The 22,065-nt window shown below is 35.4% G+C and overlaps 1 protein-coding gene across 2 annotated transcripts in view; it reads left to right on the forward strand.

Moving 5' to 3' along the window:
- Positions 1-22,065, forward strand: part of TLK1 (tousled like kinase 1) — a 68,884-nt gene that overhangs the window by 18,355 nt on the left and 28,464 nt on the right. For both annotated transcript variants that reach the window (XM_069020686.1, XM_069020685.1), the window contains exons 2-8: positions 7,820-7,938; positions 11,420-11,491; positions 16,034-16,109; positions 18,649-18,695; positions 19,070-19,156; positions 20,250-20,339; positions 21,183-21,275. In XM_069020686.1, coding sequence (XP_068876787.1) covers positions 7,825-7,938; positions 11,420-11,491; positions 16,034-16,109; positions 18,649-18,695; positions 19,070-19,156; positions 20,250-20,339; positions 21,183-21,275 — 579 coding nt within the window. In that variant the 5' untranslated portion in view covers positions 7,820-7,824. The remainder of the gene's footprint in view (positions 1-7,819; positions 7,939-11,419; positions 11,492-16,033; positions 16,110-18,648; positions 18,696-19,069; positions 19,157-20,249; positions 20,340-21,182; positions 21,276-22,065) is intronic.

Here is a 22,065-nt window from a genome sequence, read left to right on the forward strand (position 1 = left end):
CACTCAGAAATTTCTGAGAGTTCTTCATTGCTTCAAGGAGGCCCAAGCATTACTCTTGAGCCAGGTGTGGCTTTCAGGCAATTCATTTGTACTTTCAGGGGATAGGACTGGTAGAGGGACTAGTCAGAAACAAGGCATTGCTGGATTGCCTAGGACATAGTTGCATGTCCAGTTGCAATAGAATAGACCCTGGGGATCTATTGTCCTCTCTGTTGTATGAATCACTTGCTCCCTTAGCTCTGAATGACCCACTCTGAGCTACCATCCTTGTGGCATATACCCACTTGCATGAGTATATGTTGTTGGTCTGTTGCCAAATTCAAGCATTGGTAGGCAACTTGTAAATTCATCTCTGCCTCTGCTGCCCACAGCCATCTGACGAGACACATAATCCTCAAGAGATCCCTAGAATACAGCACCTAGCTGAAGGCTGGGAGAATTAAACGTTCTTAAGTTGTTACCCACAAATGTCTCCTAGCTGGTCTGGAGTGGGCCCAAGTGCTTTATTCATAAGTCTGTCTTCAAGGTGTTGGCAGGGGTTCCCTCAGGAACATATTTCCCCATAATTCACTTCTCTTTTCCAGGTTGTTGGCCACGAAATTGAAATCCAAAAAATGGCAGCACAGACATGAAGTCTAAAGATCATTATGATTTTTTTTAACGTTAAAGAATTTATTTCTGTTGTAGAATGATTTGCAGAAAATTACTTATCTATCCAGCAGCCAGAGTTTTCTTTCTTTTAGATCAAATTTCTGGACTGTTGAACTGTTGGGACAAGTGAAATAAACAACATTCAAGAGCTACAGTAATTTTAAAAAATTTCCAAAAGGAAACAGACTGCTGCATCTTGGGGAGAGAAGGGACGTGGAATATTTTCCTGTTCTTTGGGCACCAGAAGAATTAATTTTGATTAACCCAGCAATCTATCCAAAATGCATTTCCTTGTCAACTTTTTAGTTCATGGGAAATTGCTTAGAAGTCATTGTGTTAGGGGTTTTTTTCTCCACATCAGATAAACCTTTAATTCTCTGCTTAGTGTTTTAATAAGTTTCCATCCAGCAATTATAAAACTGTAATCAGCAGATATAAATTTATAATATTTGTCAAAAGCTGCTGTCTTTTTAGGTTCATAGTAAAGATCTTTATTTTTCTCATACTTTTAGTTTTACCACAGTTGTGCTTTTTCAGGCCAAAATTTGGCAGTTAGATTATTCCCCTCCCACAGGTTTTATGTAGACCAAAGCCTGATCTGTCCGCTAATTATCTGTCTTTACCCATCAGCCTCCCATCAGCAGTAGTTACCTCATGCATGCCCACATTCCTCTGCCTATTCTTTTGGACAGTCTTTCTCATTTTAAGAGGATCAGTTTGGGGAATAAAAACTCGCTTTAGATTAATAAGAAAAGCCTGTTAAGTTCACCTAGGCACCTTAGCAATGGTAGGGGGGTGTCTGTTGTGTTATGTGCTTTAGTCTTCCCTGGTGCTGAGAAATACTGCATTTTCACTGTGCTTTAAAATGACTCTTGATTAATTAAACGGATTCTGTTTTTTCCTTACCCTGGGCTTAGATATGTCTCTCAGTCATTAGGATTTTCTTACCTATTACAGTCTTTTTGAACAGCTAGTTTCACTAGAACATCAGGATATATTTTTGTCCTTTCCTGTTTCATCTACTGCTACTGTTAGCTTCAGATACAGCTAAAGTTTTCAACTTGAATGTAGTACCCTGAAGTTTTTCATGTTACCTGTTGTTTGGAGGTAGTAACTACACAGTCTTCCATAAAAGAAGTTAATCTTGTTCATTGGGAAGTCAGTGTTTTTAAGCATTTCTAAACTCCCAGGTTAAACTTGGTCATGAGTGATCTGTGGCTGTTTGTTAAGTATTTTGGATGAGCTGTAACCTTGGGGCATTGGTAAGTAGTGTCCACTAGGCTTTGGTTATGTAGCTATTGTCGGGACATAAATATAGTTCTGGGATTTTATTTTATTTGCTTCGCTTTAAATCTCAGAGATTGTTGCTCTCTGCCCTACTGACTGCTGATTTCGATTGAGTGGGACCTTTTTGACTTCAGGATTGTGATTCACTTTGGATGGTGATGTACTTCAAAGCCTTCTGCTAAGAGTGGGCTGTATTTTTGCTGTTACCTTGAAATGGAACTCTTCTCAAATTAAAACTGCTTGGCTTTATGCCATTGTACTAGCATCTCAACTTGATTTCTTAGCACATTAGTCATTTTCAAGGCTGTTTTCAATTCTGTTCTCTGTGATTCCCAAAACACACAGTGGAAGAGAGACTATTCAAGACATGGTTTTGCAATACAGGTCAACTTTGTGACTTTTTGTATTTTGTTTTATTAATTTCTCAACCTCACTGCCCAAATGTTCTATTTTAAAGTGAACAGGTGTCATTTTTTCCAATTTAGAAATCAAGATTTGCATTCACTCCATACAGTTTGATATTGTAATGTATTTTGGCTTGCCGTGCTTTTTGCCTTGGTCAGACTTGTGTTTTAGCGCTTCCTCTATTCCTTGACTGACAACTTGTTCTGGGTTACTTTATTCTCTATTGGCATTTATAAGGCACTGAAAGTATAATCTGGAAGACACCTGGATCAATGTTTACCTAACTACGTAATAGTTTATTACCAAATAGTTTGTTTTCTTGGAGGCAGAAATATTAACTTCATTACCATATTTTCCTGGAAATTAAAAAGTCCTTTCTGGTTGGTTCTGCAGTAAGGAAAACCCAGAATTTCAGAAAGCTAGGGAAGAAGAAAGAAGTTGCATAGTTTGGTTGGTTTGGTTTTGGTCTGGGTTGTTTTTTTTTCCCAAATGAAACAAGAGAAGAACTCAATTAAAAGGAAATACATGTGGATGCAGATACATATCTTCATGTGAAGAAAATGTGAAGAATGAAGAAAAGTAGTTGTGTGGCCTCATTTTTAAGAGACTGCTTAAAGGTTTAAAAATCTGGGTTTAGTAATTTTCTGTAGTCTGTTCTGCATTTGATATTTTAAAGCTTTCCTTTTACCTGCTGGTAAACGTGTATGCTAGAATGGCAACAGCTATCATACTCAATTGTTTTGAAGTTAAATTATTGGAGCATCAACATGGTAGGATAAATACATGTTTAGGATATTCCAAATTGAAATTAACAGTTACTTAAGGACTTAAAGGATTGCATTGCAGTGCTGTTAAACAGTGGTTTCCATACTTGGAATGGTTACCATGTTTCAGGTCTGGTTTGATACCTTTAAAGGAATCTTGATGAAAAAACAGAAAAGGTTGTGGGGGCAAAAAGACCCCTACTTTCCAGGCTGCTTTTCCTGCTAGTGGAAATGTGTATACTGCCCCCCGCTGCCTTTTTTGCCCCTCGCCCTTTTAGATGGATATTAGAATTACTGTTCTAAAGGATGCTACTGCCATTGAGGAAGACTACATGGTGCCAGTATTATCAATGTTAATGTCAAATTTTCCTAAAAATCTGCTGAGCATAACTCTCATACTGTGTGTGTTATCATAAAATCTGGGTGCTTACTAGGAGTACATCAGGAAATTCAATTTACATTTGAGCTATTGTTGAACTGTCTTTTTCTATTCAACAGATAAGTCTCTGTGTTGAAGTATTTTGCTTTGGCATTAAAAGCTATATGCATATAAATGCATTAAGGAAACCGGACCAAACTAGTTTGGCTTTCACTTAAGTGAAAGGTGGTTTGTGCTGGCCTTAAATCCAGGAGAAGGGGGCCTCAATCTAATGTGGAGAGTTGTTCTAAGAAGAATCTGGCTTCTGCATAATGAACTTTATCTTCATTGTAGAAAGCTGACAATGTGTGAAGCTGTTGATCTTTCTTCATTTCAAAGCGGTAATTGATTGCCAGATAACAAGAGTCAGTTCAGGGTAATAAGAGAGTCAAAGATAAATACTGACTTGTAGTACAAGAGTATCGCAGAAGATGCAGTTTTAGAAGGTAAAGAATAATTGCAGCTGCAATTCTCTGCTAAACTTTTTCTCCTAAAATATCAGTTTTATTGAGACCTGAGAAGTATTTGGTTAAATAAGTGGATCATTTGCAAGTATTTTTGTATTTGGGGGTGTTGAGCCTTGGGGTAGAGGTATAGTTGGACTTCATTGTTTTTTGGTCGCTGGTTCTGAAGTGTTCTAACTACCGTGGAGAATCCTTTGAATATTTACATCTCTGTTTTGCTGAGGCAGACTACAGTATAGTTGATCATACCAAATGCCATGAAAAAGCTTGCAGATTGCTTCTCTGACTTAGAACTTTGGATTTCGACATACCCCATTGCTAAAGAAATTCTCAGAGGAATTTGGAGTCCTTTTTTAAAAAGTTCCTGCTAAAAGTGTCCCTTTCAGGACAAGATATCTATATATTTTATACTAGTTTTTAGAGGGGAGGCTCTCTGTGGGTGTGATAAATTAATGTGGAGGATACCACCACTCTCCAAAAATACAAAAGCGAGAAAGTGTTGGTAATTAAAAAAACCCAGAAAACTATCAGAAGAAGTATTCAGAATCTGTAGTGGTTACAAGAAATAAAGAAACATATTTTTTAGGAATCTTCTGTGAATTTCAGGTAACCTTCCAAGGTGTTCTTTGGAAGGTAGTAGAAGTTTCAATGGCAGTGGGTGGTAGCAATGCCAGTCTTTCCTTTAGCATCGCGGTAAATATGCTGTAAATACTTGTGTAATGTGATTGAATGTCCCTTCAATTAGTGAGTTGGCTTTCAGGTGTGGGAATGACTTAGTTCAAATAAGAAGTCTAGGTATATTTTCAGGTCTGTAAGTTATATCAGTCTTGTTGGTAGCAAGGCATTCTGTGAGCAGAATTTATAAAGTCTAATGTTTAAAAAAAATTATATGTCCCTTACCTTTAATATGTAATTTCTATAATTTAAAAAAAAAAAATTGTCCCTCACATGAAATGCCTTAAAGCTGACAGTACCTTTAAAAGTAGGTAACTTGTGCTGAGAACGGAAGGATTGTACAGAGCTACTTGTTTTTGATAAAACAGCTGTGTGTTTGGATGTGAATGGTGTATTTTAAATTACAACACGAATGAAGAAGGTAGTTTTTGGGATCCTTCCTGTGATTTCTCTCTGTTGAAAGAAGGTTTGAATCCAGCTTTTCTGTCTTGTCCTTCAAACCACAAAGTAGCGGAGTGCGTGTTGCTTTTTGGTTTTGAGTATTTAACAATAATAAAAACCAAACCAAAATAAAACCCCCTAACGTAATAGCAAAAAACCACTTCAACAGAAATAGTGAAGAGAATGCAGTGCATTCATTGGTGTGTCTAGGCTCCAAAATCTGAGCAGACAAAAAAGGGTTGTATTTTATCTGTGCTGTGGATTGCCCCTTTACCTGCCATGTCAATGTTCTGACCGGTGACTTAAGCCAGGGATACTGCTCTTTTTAGTGTGTTAGTAGCTAGACATGGTACATGAGACCTGCAGTACTTCTAATGAGCCTTAGCTATATCCACAGTGATTATTGCTTTCCCACATTTCATAAAACAAACAGTGTAAGGTATGGTAGTATCTATTTCAGTAATGTACACGTGGTTTTACATCAGTAATTTTAAGTGATTGCTGAACTTTTGTGGGCAGTGACTATCAAATAGGCTAATAAATCAAAATACTGCTAGACCTGCTTCATTAAATGGTTTATTTGGTAAACTGAAATGCTTGTTTTCAGACTGACATACACTTAGAAACTTCTACTGTTACATAGCAAAATAATAATAATAATTTAAACTTTCCTGACAAATCCATTGTGATTAATTTCTTATACTTTCTCAGAGCAATACTTTCCCATTAAGATATAGATTACATACATCATACACACTAGGGAAGAGATGCTGAACAAATCTGCTTTAAAAAAAATACATATATATCTCCTTACTACACAGTCCATAAATGTAAGAAATATTTTTTGTGCATATGAGAAGTGTTCAATTTGTTATAGAAACCCTTGAAAGCAGTGTACAAGCACAACTTAGGAAGCAAGAGTTTAAAGAGGATTCCCAATTGTTCTGCACTCAGCATACAGTACATACACAAGCAGTTTTTAAACCGGAGAGTTTACAATCTAAAGGATGTAGAAATTGGAGAAATTTTTACTAGGCAAGTTCAGAGGCAGCATTACAACTGCAGAGAAGGCAGCTGCAGTTTCAAGCTGTGTAATTCCCCAGTGTTGTTGGAAAAGAGTCCTCCAGCTGTATATATGGCTGTGTTTGGGTGTAGTAACAAAATGTAGTATCTCCAACCTGCCACTCGCCATTTGATTTTTCAAAAGAAGACTCCGCCACACATTTCCTGAATGTTTCCTTACCAGCTGTTTATGTCTTGGTGTGATTTTCTTCCATCAGAGGAGGTCCGTTACCAGTTCCCATGGTAAATGAGAGCTGACATCACACTTGCCATCATCTGCCTTCGTGTAGGAGCAGGAGCAACTTGAATTAGCCAAATAGCAGAACCAGTACTTCCCCTACCAGAGGGGCTAGCTCCATGGCCAGGAGTGGCCAAAATGTCAGGAACAGAAAGATCTGTCTAGGGCTTGAATGCTGAAGATTTTGAGATACTCAAGAGCCCTATAAGAAAGTGTCTTTTGACTTATTAATAGCGAGGGAAAAGTTATGTTGGTGAATTGGTTAGGATGTTTAGTTGATGGGTAGAGGTTTATAGCACCAGTTAAACTTTGCAAACTAGTTTTCACGAAAACAGAATTCCAAAAGCTTTTTTTCATGGCACTATTCCTTTCTGAACTGCTGTGTTGTCCTGTGGGACTAAAAAGCACCAACTTGTTGTGTCTTAGTTGGAAAAAATTGAGGCTATTTTACTGTGTGGTACTTGAAGGATGTGCTATTACAATAGCGCATAAAGACTTCAACGTGAAATATCTTATTTAAAATAAAGCAACTGAAATGTTTCCAATTGAAGATAAACCGAATGTTCAAGTAGTTGAAAAGATAAAATGCAGAATGCAGTTTGTGTAAATATGGAAGACTTATTTGTCTACATCATCTTTCAGATTCATTAAACAGCCGTAAGTGATTTAAATACAAATTAGGAAGCTGCACATCATGTTGCAGCCTACTCATGTAGGCTAGCTCATCAGAAACTCCTTTTGTTCCTCCATTTCCTTCCACCTTACTTTCCCTGCCGATGCCAGCAGCACTGCTTAACCCCATTTACAGGGCTCTGTCAAAGCCATCACCTCTGCAAGGGTTTCTGTTATTCTTGGTTCCCTTTTTATTGCTGATCCTGCTCCTTCTGTCTCTGATCTTTGGACCTCCATATAACACTGCATTCCTTTGCATGTGTTGAGGACTGTGATCTACCTTCTGATTTTCCTTTTGTTTCCCCCTGTAATTCCTGCTTGTTGATCTTTGACATTGATAGTCTAACATTTAAGTAACACAGAAAACAAGAGCATTGCAGAATGCATTGCAGAATTGGGAGGTTTTATGCTGGAAAATACTTTCTTCCTGTCAGCTAGTTTTTAATCTATAAATAATTGCCTGGTTGGCGTATTGCATATTGCAGACTCTGTGTCTTACATGCCTCTAACAGGTTCTAGTTTTCAACCAGAATTGACAAGGCTATTCTGATATGCAGAACTTTCCACAAAATTTTTGCAATTCCTTGAGTGCTTTGGTTATTAGGTAACAGATGGTGAGTCATTGTCAAGTTGAGGGTACAAATCTTTCCTTTGCATAGGCCAGCGGTATGTTTGGCTTATTTGTAAAATATTCCACTGCAAATATTAGGAAATGTAATGAACTTATATATATATTTTTTAGGAGCAATGGATGAACTTCATAGCCTGGACCCAAGAAGACAAGAATTGTTAGAGGCAAGATTCACAGGAGTAGTAAGTGGCAGCACTGGGAGTACTGGAAGTTGCAGTGTTGGAGCTAAAGTAAGTCCTAAAAGCAGTCATTCAGATCTGCCATCTTTGACATACTAATTTATCTCACACCATCTCATTTCCATATTGTCCATGTGATTTACTTATAAAAGCATTGGGTTGAAAGAGGCTCTCAGAAAAATCCTTCTTAGTTTGTTATTTTGCTTTGAGATAGGGTTGTTTATCCTTAACCTTTCTGTGATGTGGACACTGAATTGTTCTTAAAAACACTGAAGAATGAGCTCATACAGGGTCTTCTGTGGTTTTGCTGTAGTGCACATGTGATCAGAGATGGAAGATTTTCACAATATTTAGGTGGAGTTGTCCCTGCTGCAGATGAGATCTACTTACAGTTCAGCTTGAAATAGACACAGGGAGTCTGGTGTGACCTCTGTTTTTAAGGTTAAACTTTTTTGAAGATGAATACATATAGATAAACAAATTATTTCAACATTTTCAGACATTTATATCAATTTCTCTTACTTTCATTGTAGACTTCCTGTCCTTTAGTACCTAAGCCAGGATGCAACACTTGGGGAAGAACCTTATGAACACTGAATAACTACCTTCCATGTTTTGTGTATTACCCTTCAGTTAATACATCTGCAATATAAATTTGTCTTCGTTGCATATTCTATGTTGCATAGCTTCAGCTTCCAAGACTGATCTCTGCAATACTATTGCCTAGGCAGGAGTACTCCATTTTGTATTTGTGCATTTGAATATTTGTTCTGCATCAAGTGTAGTCCTTAATAACTGATACTAAAAAGGTGTAATACTAATTTTTTTAGGCACGTTTCCCTCATGACTAAATTACTTCTGAATTCTGTTTCCAAAGTGTTTGCAGTGTCCTCATATTTTAACTGCTTTACACAAACCTGTAGTATTTTTAGCTTCCTATGCTGTATTTTAGTTACTGGTATAGATTACAGAACAAAATACTTCCTGATAGCAGACATTGATGAAATTTCTGAAGAAATGTGATATATTTATGACTATTAACAAACTACACAGAATTGAAATTATTGTATAGTGATCTTGCATCATATCTTAATTGCTTTGGAAAGTGACATGAAGATAACTGTCAGAAAGCTGTAAAAAGGTGATATACTTGTTACTACCATTTAAACCAAGAAGTGAGTTAAATAGTCAGGGGAAGAAATGAGGTTGGATTGACACAGTGACGTTGATTTACTGTTTAATTATCTTCTCATTATGATTGTTAAATTGTATATTTGCCATATCTTATACTTAAAATTAAACACAATAATTCTGGCCCATCTTTGTTTATTTATTCCTTGGGTTCTCTAGTACTTGTTACTTCCCTGATTAATTAACTCATTTTAATAGCTCAGGTAGCTGCTTATCATTCAAATTATTATTTGTCCTTTTTCATTTAACTTTTAGCTTTTGATAAAACTGTTTTGGTCCCTTGCTTTATTGCAAATTTCCCTCCTCATAATCTGTCTACTGCTGTCTGTGTAATACATTTTTTTAAAGGCATTATCAAGTTTCTTGGGGTTCCTCTTCTTTAAACTTTGATTCTCTGTGAGTCACTGCTTACCATTTCCATACATCTGTTCAAATCTTTTTCTTGTTGTCTGTTGTTCAGCTGATTTCAGCTGTTAGCCGAATTACGTTCCACTTTCACATTCTCGGTTTGTTCATCCAAGTTAGCCAGAAAAAGAAATTTAAAATAACTAATTTCCTTTTTCACTCTGCCATGGAAAAAATATCTTTCTTGTTCCTGATGCATTCCAAGATCTGTATCTCGTCCAGTTGGTTTCCAAATGGATATCTAGGTGAAGTGGGTTTTTTGAATACTATCAGATGCTTTGATAATGTTTGCAGAAGATACTATTACCACTGTTTTTTGATAGATGCAGATCCTCATCTAAGACAATGTTGTTCTTACCTTCTAGTCCTGTGATTTGTTACACCATCAGTAAAATGACAATTATATCAGTTTTGTTTGTCTTTCTTTTATCTATGACCATTCAGTACATCGATGCAGATAACATAAAGTGTAGTAGCTGATCTGGGCTGTGTTTGGAGAAAAACACATTTTAAAAATACAGTGTTCAGTCTTGGTGGGAGATGTTCAGACAGGCTTATCTGATTCTTGTTAAAAGAACTGATAAAACCTTTTTGGTCTGATGTGCAGAGGTAACTGGGAAAATGTGAGGTATAAATATAATATCCATTGGTCTGCCTTCACTTTGAAGGCCAAAATGAGAAACTTCTTTGTAGACAAACCCAAATCCCCACGTGCCAGATTATCATTTTCCTAAGCTAGCAAGACAATACAGAGCTTGCAACTGCACTTAATGCTTATTTTTTGAAATATTCTAGGTCATTATATTCTTCTAGTAATTAAATTGAAATGGACTCTTATTTATTTGGAATACTCTTTTGAAAGGTTACCCTTATCAACTGTTTTGCTGAAGAGTTTTGGAATTTCTGGGGTGAAAAAGCCCATCATGTTCAAGCTTTTTTAGGAAGCAAGGTTGGAAATACAAATGTAGGTTATTGAGATTGTCTTAGCTGACTCCGATGACCAGATACTGACACAGTGCAAGGAAGAACTATATATGGGCATTTCTGTACTGGAGACTGCCCTGGGGGTGAAAATATGCATGGAAATTTTGTGTGTTTAATTAACATTTCTCTGGAAATTTTAACTTGGAGATGATCTAGTTATTCAGAAGATGTCACAGATGAGTACTGTCCTGCAAACTGATACAGGGCTGGAATTTAATGCTCAGGTGCAAACTGCTTTGGAACTAGTTTCACTTCAAAGTATTTGTTCTGCCTAGAAGAGACCAGTCCATCAGTATAAGATTTTTGGTAGTGTTTTTTTAACAAAAGGACACTCAGTTGATGATGACTTGTTAAAATGTCCTTGTGCCATGCTGTGTTCAAAAGATCTCTGAATAAATCAGCCTTAGTAAATTTATTAATAAATTTTGTATTTTGGGACTATTTCACTATTTGGGGTTTTTTTGTTGGTGGTGGTTTTGTCTTCCCTCACTCCTGTAAATTTATTGCTTTGTAGGAAATAATTTGTTTTTAGAAGGTAGAATAATAATACTGTCAATAGGTTTTAATTTTCTCCAAGACAGACTGGACTATTGCAAAGATTATTTTTAAAATCTATTCCATGACAGAAAATTAAAACCTATTTTCATTAAAACCTCTTTTTCTTCCAAAATTGAAGAATTTTAGTAGTCCCCAGCACTTTCTTCATTGGTTTTGAATGTGCTAGGGTCTTACTTGGCTTAAAAGCAATAGAAATTCAGAATTTACTGTGCTCTGTCAAAATATCTGCCTGTCAAACTTCTTATCCCCCTTGCAAGTCACAAGTGCTCTCTAGTTAATCAGTTTTTCCATGTGAGCGTGAAATGACTGTTACTTGTTGTAACTGAGAGTGATAATAGTGGATTGTGTTTTATAATTCTGTGTGTGATGTTGGGTATTTTATTTGTCTTGGTAGGCCTCCACAAATAACGAGAGTTCAAATCACAGTTTTGGAAGCTTGGGATCTTTAAGTGATAAAGAATCAGAGGTAAGTATATGAGGCAGATTCATTATTACCTCAGAATTTTAATGCTAACAAGTAATTTTTTTTTATTCTACTTTGATGCCTTATTTTGTATAGAAGGTTTTAAAGTAAAATGCAGACAACTCAGATAGATAGAGAAGAGCATAAATTACTGAAAGACACCATCTTGGAAGAGGAACCATGGCTGGAAGAAGCCAGTTTCTTTGGATTTTTGGTCATGAAACTAGCTGCTTCTCCTTCTCTATTATCTATGTAGTCATGGTCTGAGGATACATACAGCTTTTGGAGCTGAAAATGCTTAAATAGTTTGCTGTCTTTTGTTTCATAAGTAGTAAGTGTTTCATCAGCACAGATGACTTTGACTGGTCTTTGGATGAATCCTTGAAAGTACTCTAGAAACTAGTTTACCATGTTTTCTTCTAGAATACGGATTTATGCCAAGGACAGACAGTAGCCATCATCTTTATTTGCAAAAGCTGCAGTTGTCCCTGTGTATTTTTTTACCTGAATCCAGTTTGTAATCCAAAAAAAGGATTCATGCTTTTATTAGGTTTTAATGTGTAGAGCTCAGACTTCCCTTGAGTAGAATATTTTCCTCAGTGATGAGCACTGACATAGTTGCAGTAGTACTACAGTTATACTGTAGTATAAATAAATACTCTTAGAATTTACTTATTTTGGAGTTGGTGAGTCCCTCTGACAGTTTTGCCTCTGTGTGTCGCAGACTGTGTGGACAAGGTTATACCCATTGTAACCAAGGGTGGATTTCTAGCCTGGGCTAGACCCTGTGTGACAGTGTGTCATGCTGGAGAGACAGTTGTTTGGAATGTGCTGTTGACGTTATTTTCACATGTCAGAGCTTTGCTTTGGGGCCTAATTGTTCATTTGCTCAGTCACTACAAGATGCTTTTTACTGGGCTGCCCAGCAAGTAAATTTAATTGGTTCCCAAAGCTGATACCTTACAAATAAAAGTTCTGTATGTGTGCTTTGTTTTTCTTGTTGAAAAAATCTCTGCTATGTTTTTTTTCCCCCCTCACCTTTCCCACCTGGATTATGCATTCAGCTGCACAGACTATTTTCTTAACCAGAAGATTCTTTCTGCCTGTTGTTTTTATTCATGTCTTTTCCTAGAAATACTCAGGGTAGTGATGCAGTTCTGAAGTAGGTGTGGGAATAGAAATGTGCTGCAGTGGCCTGAAGGCTATGATGCATTATTGCACTTCCTTGACAGAAAAACATGTCTATGAGTAGTTGAGTGATCTCAGAACACTGACTATATGTGTAATAAGTTTCCAGTGTAGGAAAATGTTATTTTACAGTTGTATGCATGAGATACAGAGGCAACACTTTTCCAAGGTGTCAGAGTTTGAAAGTGTCTGCACAGTGTTTTAACCTCAAGCCATGCTTCTGGGTAGGGATAATATTTTGTCTTTTAAATATTCTAAGACTTGTATTCTAAAATAGACTTATTTTTCAAAAATGTCCCTACACAGAAGTCCAGTGCTCTGTTGCACAGTGACAGATGAGTCTTAATGACTTGAGTAATGAAATACAGTTTCTGGACTCTTTTTCAGAAGTTGTTAGTAGTATTCACTTAAATTATAATTGTAATAGCAAGTATGTTAATAAATTTTTACAGTTCTTAAAACTACATCTGGTTACTTATACGCTAAAGTACCATAAAAAGTAAGCTGTAGATCTTAGTATTGCAAAAAGGTTGTGGAATTGTTTTGTTAGTTTTTGTTTGTTTTAATAGTGTGACCTTGAAGGTTTCATAGTAATAGTGGTGGTAGTGTGGAAATAAGACTTGCTCATTGGGAAGCAGTGCCGTCATTTGATGTTGAGAGAGCACTGTTGTATTCTAATAGGTTTTGGGAGTAAAAAAAAAAGTAGATATGCCAATCTCAGAATCATTGAAATTAATTTCTAGCAAGAGTGTAAATTTCTGATCAAACCGGGATGATACATTCATGTCATTACTCTGTGCTTTCATCATGAAGTGGCACATTAAAAAACTATGAATGTGAAGAGAAGACTCAGGGGAAGCACAGTGGAATTGAGGGGAAAACTAGGATCAAGACCAAGATGTATGAGGCTGTGCTAATATGCCAGGCTGTGTTTGACTTTAATATAACTTTACAATCTAGCATTGGATAACCTTAAAACTTTTATCTTGCTTATGAAATAGTAAGATTTTAATCTAAATCTTGGCTATATGTAAATACTTCGGAAGCTACAGAAAATAGCTTCAGTCTTCATTTACCAGGAGGATACTCCCCAGCCCCATTAGTCTTCAGTTTCTTGTAATTCATATGACTCCATTCATTAGGAAGGATTTTGGAGTACATTTTCTAGTGATTGATGTGTGCTGTACATTATCATGTGAATTTTGTGCTTAGAAAAGGGGAACATGACCTTGTTGAGTAACCTCATTAATAACCTCATTAGTGTGCTAGTACTTTCTAGTTTGGAAGGTTAAATTAAACACTGAAAGAAATCAGAAGAGCTTAAGGAAATAGATACTTATGAATTATTTGAGTTTTAAAACTATAAACCTCTTTAAATGGCTGGTTTTTAAATACGAGCCACAGCAGCTGGGAACTAGTTTTGGTGGGGGAAATATTATGTGTTTTGTCTTTAATTAGCTTTTAAAAGTTGTTTTGGGTTTGGTTTTTTTGTCTTTTGTTGGTTTGGTTTTTTGGGGGGGGGTTTGTTTGGTTTTGTTTGGGTTTTTTGTTGTTTTTGTCTTGGGGATTTTTTTTCCTTTTTGGATTTTTTTGCTTGATATGGTAGGTAAAAATGATTGCATTAGAATTTAACTGCAAAATTAAAAGTTGGAAAACAAGAATAACATGAAAATGTTTGGTTAAGTAGTTTCAATTTAGTTTGTGGAAAGATAGCTTAATGTTACCTATTTAACTGGCAATAATTCTAAATTATTAAAGTAAAATTTCTAAGGTATGCTTTCTGCTTTTAGAATCAATAGTCTTGAGATAACTTCATTTCCAGGAATCTGTGTTATATAGTTTGCTAATGTATGATAGCACTGTAAAAGATGCAGATATCAGTTGGATGAGTTTATTTAAAATAAAATATATTTAATTTGAACTTAGTTTATAGCATGGTAATACAACAGTTACAGTTGTAAAACTTCCAAAGATATTTTTATGAAGCTCCACACAGAGTCAGAACACATAAAAAATACATGGTATCAGTAAGGAAGACCTTTCTTGTCTTGCTGGTTCTTTTTTAGACTAATAATTGTCTAGGGACCACAGGTAGCTTAAAGTGGTTCTTGCCAACATAAATACTGTTGGATATTTGTAGTAAATTTATATTTGAGCATATCCACATAAAGATTTCGGAATTGAAATGTCCTTGAAATGATTTTTGGATGGTTGAAATTTGAATGTTGGTATAATATGCTGCATTAAGAAAGCATACTAGGAGCACCAAATGACAGATACAATAAAATGATAAAATGATTGTATCATGAGAAAATGAAGCATCTTGCCACTGATCTCAAGTTTAGTCTAAGCAATTAGGGACCTCTGATTTATTGGTAAAATAGTACTGGTAAAATAGTTCATGTAATGTCTCCTATACTTTCTCCAGTTGTGTGAGGCACCACGAAGAATACCCAAAGAGCTGCAATGTGCTCTCCTTGAGCAAGAGCAACTTGTATTATTTAACTTTAATAGGGGAGACTTAACTGGTTTGAATCCTCAGATCAAAGAGGAGCAAATATAATTTAGAGATGCTTCTGATCACAGCCCGTTCTTGTTATCTGTGTTGCACATGCTGACTGTAATTTCTAGGTAACTGTATAGAAAAATTTATTCCAGAAATATTAACAGATTTGTATTTTTTCACTTACCATTGATGCTTTTCTTTTTTTTTCTTGAGATAAAAGTATATGAGGAGGACACTTTCCAAGTGGATAGATATTAACATTTTGAGAAATTTCTGCTATTTTTTTCCTCTTTTTCTTTCTTTTTAATTCTCAGCAGATTCTGGAAATCTGTACAGTTTTTATTAGTTTGGAAATATCTTTTGCATTTCTGAAAAAGTGTAACATTATTGGCTTCCTATTGAAGCACTAGTACTTTGTGTTTATGCTACAGCAGTTTGTAGAAAACACCATCAATAATCAGATTATTTCACTTAAGTATTAAGCTTTAAAACACCCACACTAAAATACAGTGATCTGGGTAAAATATAGACATAAATGAAACAAAATTGGGTGTTCATAAACCCTGGAATGGATGAAAAGGAGTAATTGCTTAACAATTAATATGTGGAATTGCCTTTTGGGAACTAATTTAAGAACTACTTTCCTCTTTCTTAAATATCTCTTCTAGCTTATACTTACCTGATTGACCAGAGATCATATTATCTAGTTTAACTATGATCTGAAATTACACCCCTGCTGAATTGTGAAATCATGTTTTATGGATGAGGATTTAAATTTATTTCACAATAATATAGCAATAATATAAATAAATAGAGCTTATGTTGCATCATGTTCTTTTTGTTGTTTGTAGACTCCAGAGAAGAAACAGTCAGAACCTTCCAGAGGAAGAAAAAGAAAAGCAGACACTCAGAGTGAAAGCAGCCAAGGTAAACTGAAATATAAATTGACTAGGTAATGATTGCATGTAACACAGTTTTGACTGTTAGCCTTACAAATTCTGTATTTTTGCTTATGTAAGATGGGTGTTACGTTTTGGATGATAGTTTTGTATTCTTCTCACCCTCCCATTTGTCACTGGAAGGGATGGGCAAGTAAAATGTGAACCGGACTGGTAATTACCCAAAAGAATCATTAGCTACTGCATGTGTAACTCACAGCTATGATACAACTCTGTAATCTTTTTAAGAATTACAGCAACTCTTCTCATGCAAAATACCTTGTGGTTTGAATTTCTTTTCGGTAGATAAGGGGAAAAAGGGATCACCAATTACAATATCTGATGCTTGTTTTACAGGTATATATAAAAATTGAGTTTTATTCTTCCTTTTCTATGAAAAATTGTAGTTGTCTAGAGGGGTGGGGAAATAATGACGAGACTGATTTCTAATTTAATATTTACAAAGTTTAGTTTTCGTCATTCCTCTCTTTAAGTGACTTTTGAGCAAGGACTGGTGGAAATTTAACCTCAAGACAAAAATTCGTCAGAAGGGGAGCGGAAGTAGTTCTGATAACATTTGTATCCGCTTTATTTCTCATTCTAACTGAGCTAGAAAATGTCACTTCAGATATATATCAATGGGCTCAATATCTGGAAGTCTTTGTGATGCAGCATGCTATTAGTAGAAGAATTATGTAGTTTGACTAAAATTAATTTCTTTGTGTTACTTTGTAGACACCTGCTTTGTTCAAAGAACCTGAATGAAATTTCGCATTTTCATTGTTCTAGTAGCTTATCCTTCCTGTTACTAATGAGTGTTGAAATTAGAGATGATGGAAATTTTCAGAACTTTTTAATACAGAAAACACAATTATAATGTCTTATAATTACTGTTTTACTGTCAGCAGCAGTGAAACTGAATAGTCTGCACTGCAATATTCTCAAGGAGCTGGCCTAAGAAGCTGCAGCCTCTTGGAGTGGTACAGTATAGTCAAAGCACAGCAAATGATTCACTTCTATTGTATTGGAAAAAAGAAACAAGAAATCAATCTCTTGTATATTGCATACCCAGGATATTGACTATGTAAATTAATCTATAAATGTTGAAGAAAAGGATTGTTTAGAACATAGAAGTAATTGGAATGTGGGATAAATCAGTATAAATCTATTCATAATTGGCTGTGCCAAAATAATTTGACATATTTCTTCAGTGCAGAGTTCTGTAACATGACATCAAATAGATTTTTCTATACTGAAAAGGAATGCAGTCTGTCTTTATCTGAATGAAAGCAGATTTTAATTTGATAAAGTGATACGTGAGAATTAAGCATGAAGACAAATCACTAGCAGAATTACTGGGTAGGTAAAGAATTGGCTGGAGGGAAGTAGCAGTGATATGTACACTGACTGGGTAACTACTGCAGAAGTTGGCTGTGTGCTGTTCTAGGTCTTGGAATTATTTTATCTAAATTTTACTGTTAAAAGTCTTGACAAAAAAAGGGCTGCCAAATGTTTCTGGTTTTTTGTGTTACTTCTTAGTGACACAGCATTATGCAGCAGTGTCAGTACAGTGGTATATTGGGCTTGAGAGAATTCATTAGGGCTGAAACAACAGAAAAGCTTGAAAATCTTTGCTAAAAAGTAAAAATTGAGTTTATGGATTGATGCGTAACGATCTCCTAATGTATTGCAAAAATTTCTTTCTATAAAGTAAAAAGCTTTGAAGAGTAGTCCATTTCCAAGATGTCTCCCAACAGGTAGTCTGACTTACACAGGAGAAAAACAGTCTTAAGATTTATCGGTCATCTTAGGGCCCAACAGAAGAAAGCATTTGTGCATTGGATAAGGTATAGGCGCAATCTCTGGAATGCCACATACGGGGCAGGTCCTCATGTTGAGGCAATACAATTCATGTTAGTTCTTCTGAAGTCTCAATACATTTGAGATGAATTCTAATCTCATTCACTGGTGTTTTGTTTCCCTAATTAACACTGTGAGTTACCCAGTTCATAATCAGGTTAAGAGGACTGGAAATACTTGCCATCCTCTATGCTCTCGCTGTTACTGGCATTTAGGAAAATCCTTGGGCAGAACATTTGGGCATAATAACTCACCCAGAGTATATCATGTTAGTAGACTTGGTTAATTTGATACTTTAGAAGTGGGTGAACTTTGAGATAGTGCTTGAAAAGGGGAGGGACTTAGAGCTAAAGGTTTGATCTGTAGGATGAGAGATGAGTTTCCTATTATCTAGAAGAGATCTAGGGTTTCTTCTGAATCTGCTCTAAACTGGTTTAGGAATTGAGGGTGACTTAGTATCTGATTTCTCAATGAATGGAATATGAAAATCCCTTTGTTTTGGCCAATCCCTTAATTACCTACATAGGGACATCCCGTATTGCTGCATCAAAGAAAACCAATTAACAGGTGGTAAGATTTTGCTATAATTACTTTATAGGTAAAAATGTAAAATACCTCTACAAGTAATTTATTTAACCAGTTCTAATGTATTACTGTGTTTATTGTAGGAAAGAATATTGGGGGACGTGGTCACAAGATTAGTGACTATTTTGAGGTAAGAATTTTGTAAATTTTACTTTGGTTTTAAAATTTCCTTTTAAAATATCCTTTTAGCTTTTTTTGGATGCTACAACATTTTTGGTTGTAATGGACAGGCCTCTTGAGAGATTACTTCTTTTTTCTCTACGTAAGCTTCTGACTGTTAAACCTTGAAGTAGAGATGCAGGCATCTCTTGGTGGAACCTGAACTAAAATACAAAACCCATTATCTTTCACACTTTTCTTTATAAGCTAAAGACTGCACTAATAAAAGTAATACAATCTGATTTACAAATCCTGTGTACAGATGAGCTGTATCATTCAGTAGATACATATATATAATCTATTTTGAGAAGATTGACTAATTGGAGGGCCATATCTGCTCTACAGTACCAAGGTGGAAACGGCTCGAGTCCAGTGCGAGGCGTACCTCCTGCAATCCGCTCTCCTCAGAATTCACATTCCACTCCTTCTTCTGTAAGTCTGTCAACTTCCTAACTGCTGGAGATTATTTTTAATTTTGCTATTTTTAGACTACAAAACTATCTGTATTCAAGGGGAGAGTTTTGAAAGGAATGACTCCTGGGAAAGAGTTCATTCTTCTAACAGGAAAAAAACCATCAAATTAAGTATTAAAACTAAATTTTTCTATTAACACTGGGTCATTTTTTCTTAAACCTCTTTTTAAATACAAAGTAGTTATGTAAAATGTTCAATAAATGTTAAAATGTTGTAATGACATGTATTCATAGGCCTCACACAAAAAAGGAGAGGTTTTTTGTTACTTATAAGGAAACTTGAACTCCTGACTTAGGACTTTAAAAGCTCAGTTTTTGATAAATAGTAATTTTTAAAAAATAATTGATACCTAATCTGCCTTTAAAATTCTCTTTGTTGGTTGTGCTAATTCATTTTTTTCCTTCTCATAAACACAATTTTGATGCTCAGCATACCAGCATCGTATTCTAAATGGCCAAACAACTTTTGACAGTTACAGAAAGGATTTGTTTTCTTTGATGGTAGACCTCAGCTTTTATTCCATGTACATTCAACTTCAGGCATCCTCTTGGTCTTGCCAACAATATGGAGTGTAATACAGATTGTGGAATTTGTCTTGAGAAAGGTCTCATTCACACAACTAGGTTCATTAACAGGATTTGTGTTCTGATCTGCACTAGCTTCCCCTCTCTGGTTCTCCCACGAGAACTAAACACTCCAAAAATAACTCACATTATTCTTGAGTTGTGAAAGCTCAGAATCAGAAAAATAAGTCTATGTACGACTGACATGACCTTATGTCAGTCTTGTATTGTCTTAAATCTTTCAGTCTGTTTCCCAAAAGTGACAATCTTAGTTTTCTTAGAGAATATATTGCATCTTTCCTGAACTGCAAGTGATATGTAATGCCATACTGGTAGCTCTCAATGCAGTGCTCCAAGTAGTAGCCTGTGTAAGAAAAATACCTGTTTCTCTATTCTTTGTGATGTTCCTGCCAAGAGTTGTAACAAGGCTATGCTCATAATTAAATATTACAGCTGTATCTAAAATACTTTGCTTTCACGCCTTTCAGGTTCGACAGAATAGTCCTTCTCCTACTTCATTAGCCTTCGGGGACCACCCTCTCACACAACCAAAGCAGTTATCTATTAAGATTACTCAGGTAACTTTTTGAGTAGAGCTATCCTATATCACTTCAGACTGCAGGAAAAAAAAGGTAGTTATGTTTATTTCTTTCTCTTTTAACGTCTTCTAAACTCTTAAAGGCTTTCAAAAGCTTTGCTTTTTAAAATTGCCAAAGCATTTTTTCTGTTAAGTTCAGCAGCTCATAGTTTAAATATCTATGGTGAGTTTTGAATTCAGCAGTTGCTTGGGTCCCAGCATTGCACTTCATGATTACATGGTTGACCATGTCATTGGTAGGTTTTTGCTCAAGATTTTAGCTGTTGTGTGATTTTAGAAGTAGAGGCTGCTCTTTCAGGCAGTATTTGAATTGACAGCTGCCATTGTCATACTCCATTTAAAATCCGACATTGAAGAAGAAGAATGAGATGGCAATCAAAGTGATCAACACACTGACGTGACTTTTAAAAGCTGAAAGCAACTGTTTCATTCTCTCTGCCGTTTCTGGCGTGATCTGTTCTCTTGCACGTGTTAGTCAGAAAAGGTTGCTTCATCTGTTGACCAATACAGAAAAATTAATTAGTTGACATTTACGTTCTTGCCCTGGTTTTTATGCTTTTTTATGAACAATAACTTCTCAGTTGGTGATGAAATATTTTAATATTGTTAATGGTTTGTCCCAACTGTTCACAGTTGTCCTCATGAAGGGGGAAAGCAATTTTTCATTAGAACCTGTCATGACACTTCCAAAACACCTGAAAATAAGATTTACTGATCTTGTTGAATGTTTTAAAGTAGTTTATTTCTCTTCCCAACAAACATAAGAAGAATCATGCTGCCGTTGTTAAAGGAAAAGATAAATATTTCAAAATATTCTTTTTAGACTGATCTCACAATGCTGAAATTAGCTGCACTAGAAAGTAATAAAAATCAAGACTTGGAAAAGAAAGAAGGTCGTATAGATGACTTACTCAGGGTAAGTGTTGGACATGGGGTAAAGGTAATTTATTCAGAACAACAGACTGAATATGAGGCAGATATTTTAGATTTTTTAAAAGTTACCTAAATTAAAAGGTAAAACAAGTTTTTAATTTTTGTTATTTTTTTCTTAAATTTAATAAGTCTATATAATGAAATGTATAAGGTGGTTTTTTCAGCTTCTGTACTACAACTTGTTAATGATTAAGTATGTTAGTAGACTTCCAAAGGTGCAAGGAAAGCTAATGTGGTTTGCAGGCAGTTGATTAATTCCTTAAATTCATATTATAATTCACCTAATGGGTGGGGTTTTTTTGGTTCTAATTGTGAATAGCCCTTATCAGTGGAACAACTGTTGGTGTTTCCAGAATGGAGGTGATTGTGACAGAAATAATTACAGGCAATGAATACTACTTTTAAAAAGAAAACTATGCTATACTGTGCTCTAAGACATGTTTTCAGAAAAAAATTTTAATGCTTATGCTCTTGCAGGAAGCATTGGAGAGTTGATAAATAGAAATACGGAATATGAAACAAACTTGTATTCAGAAGTTGGTTTAGTGTTTGTGTATGTACATACGTATGCACAATACATAAAAATATTAACCCATGCAGTCATATACTATGAAATTTTATATGTAGACTGTTTTAGCACATGTTCAACACTATGGGATAGGCAACCCTAAACTTTTTAAAAAAAACTTATTTTAATAAAAATAATATTGTTGTGGGATTTTTAAGGTAATAAGTTAAATATAATCGGAACACAGGAAATTTGTTAAACTTCC

This window comes from Aphelocoma coerulescens, chromosome 7, assembly GCF_041296385.1.
Source record: "Aphelocoma coerulescens isolate FSJ_1873_10779 chromosome 7, UR_Acoe_1.0, whole genome shotgun sequence".
NCBI lineage: Eukaryota > Metazoa > Chordata > Aves > Passeriformes > Corvidae > Aphelocoma > Aphelocoma coerulescens.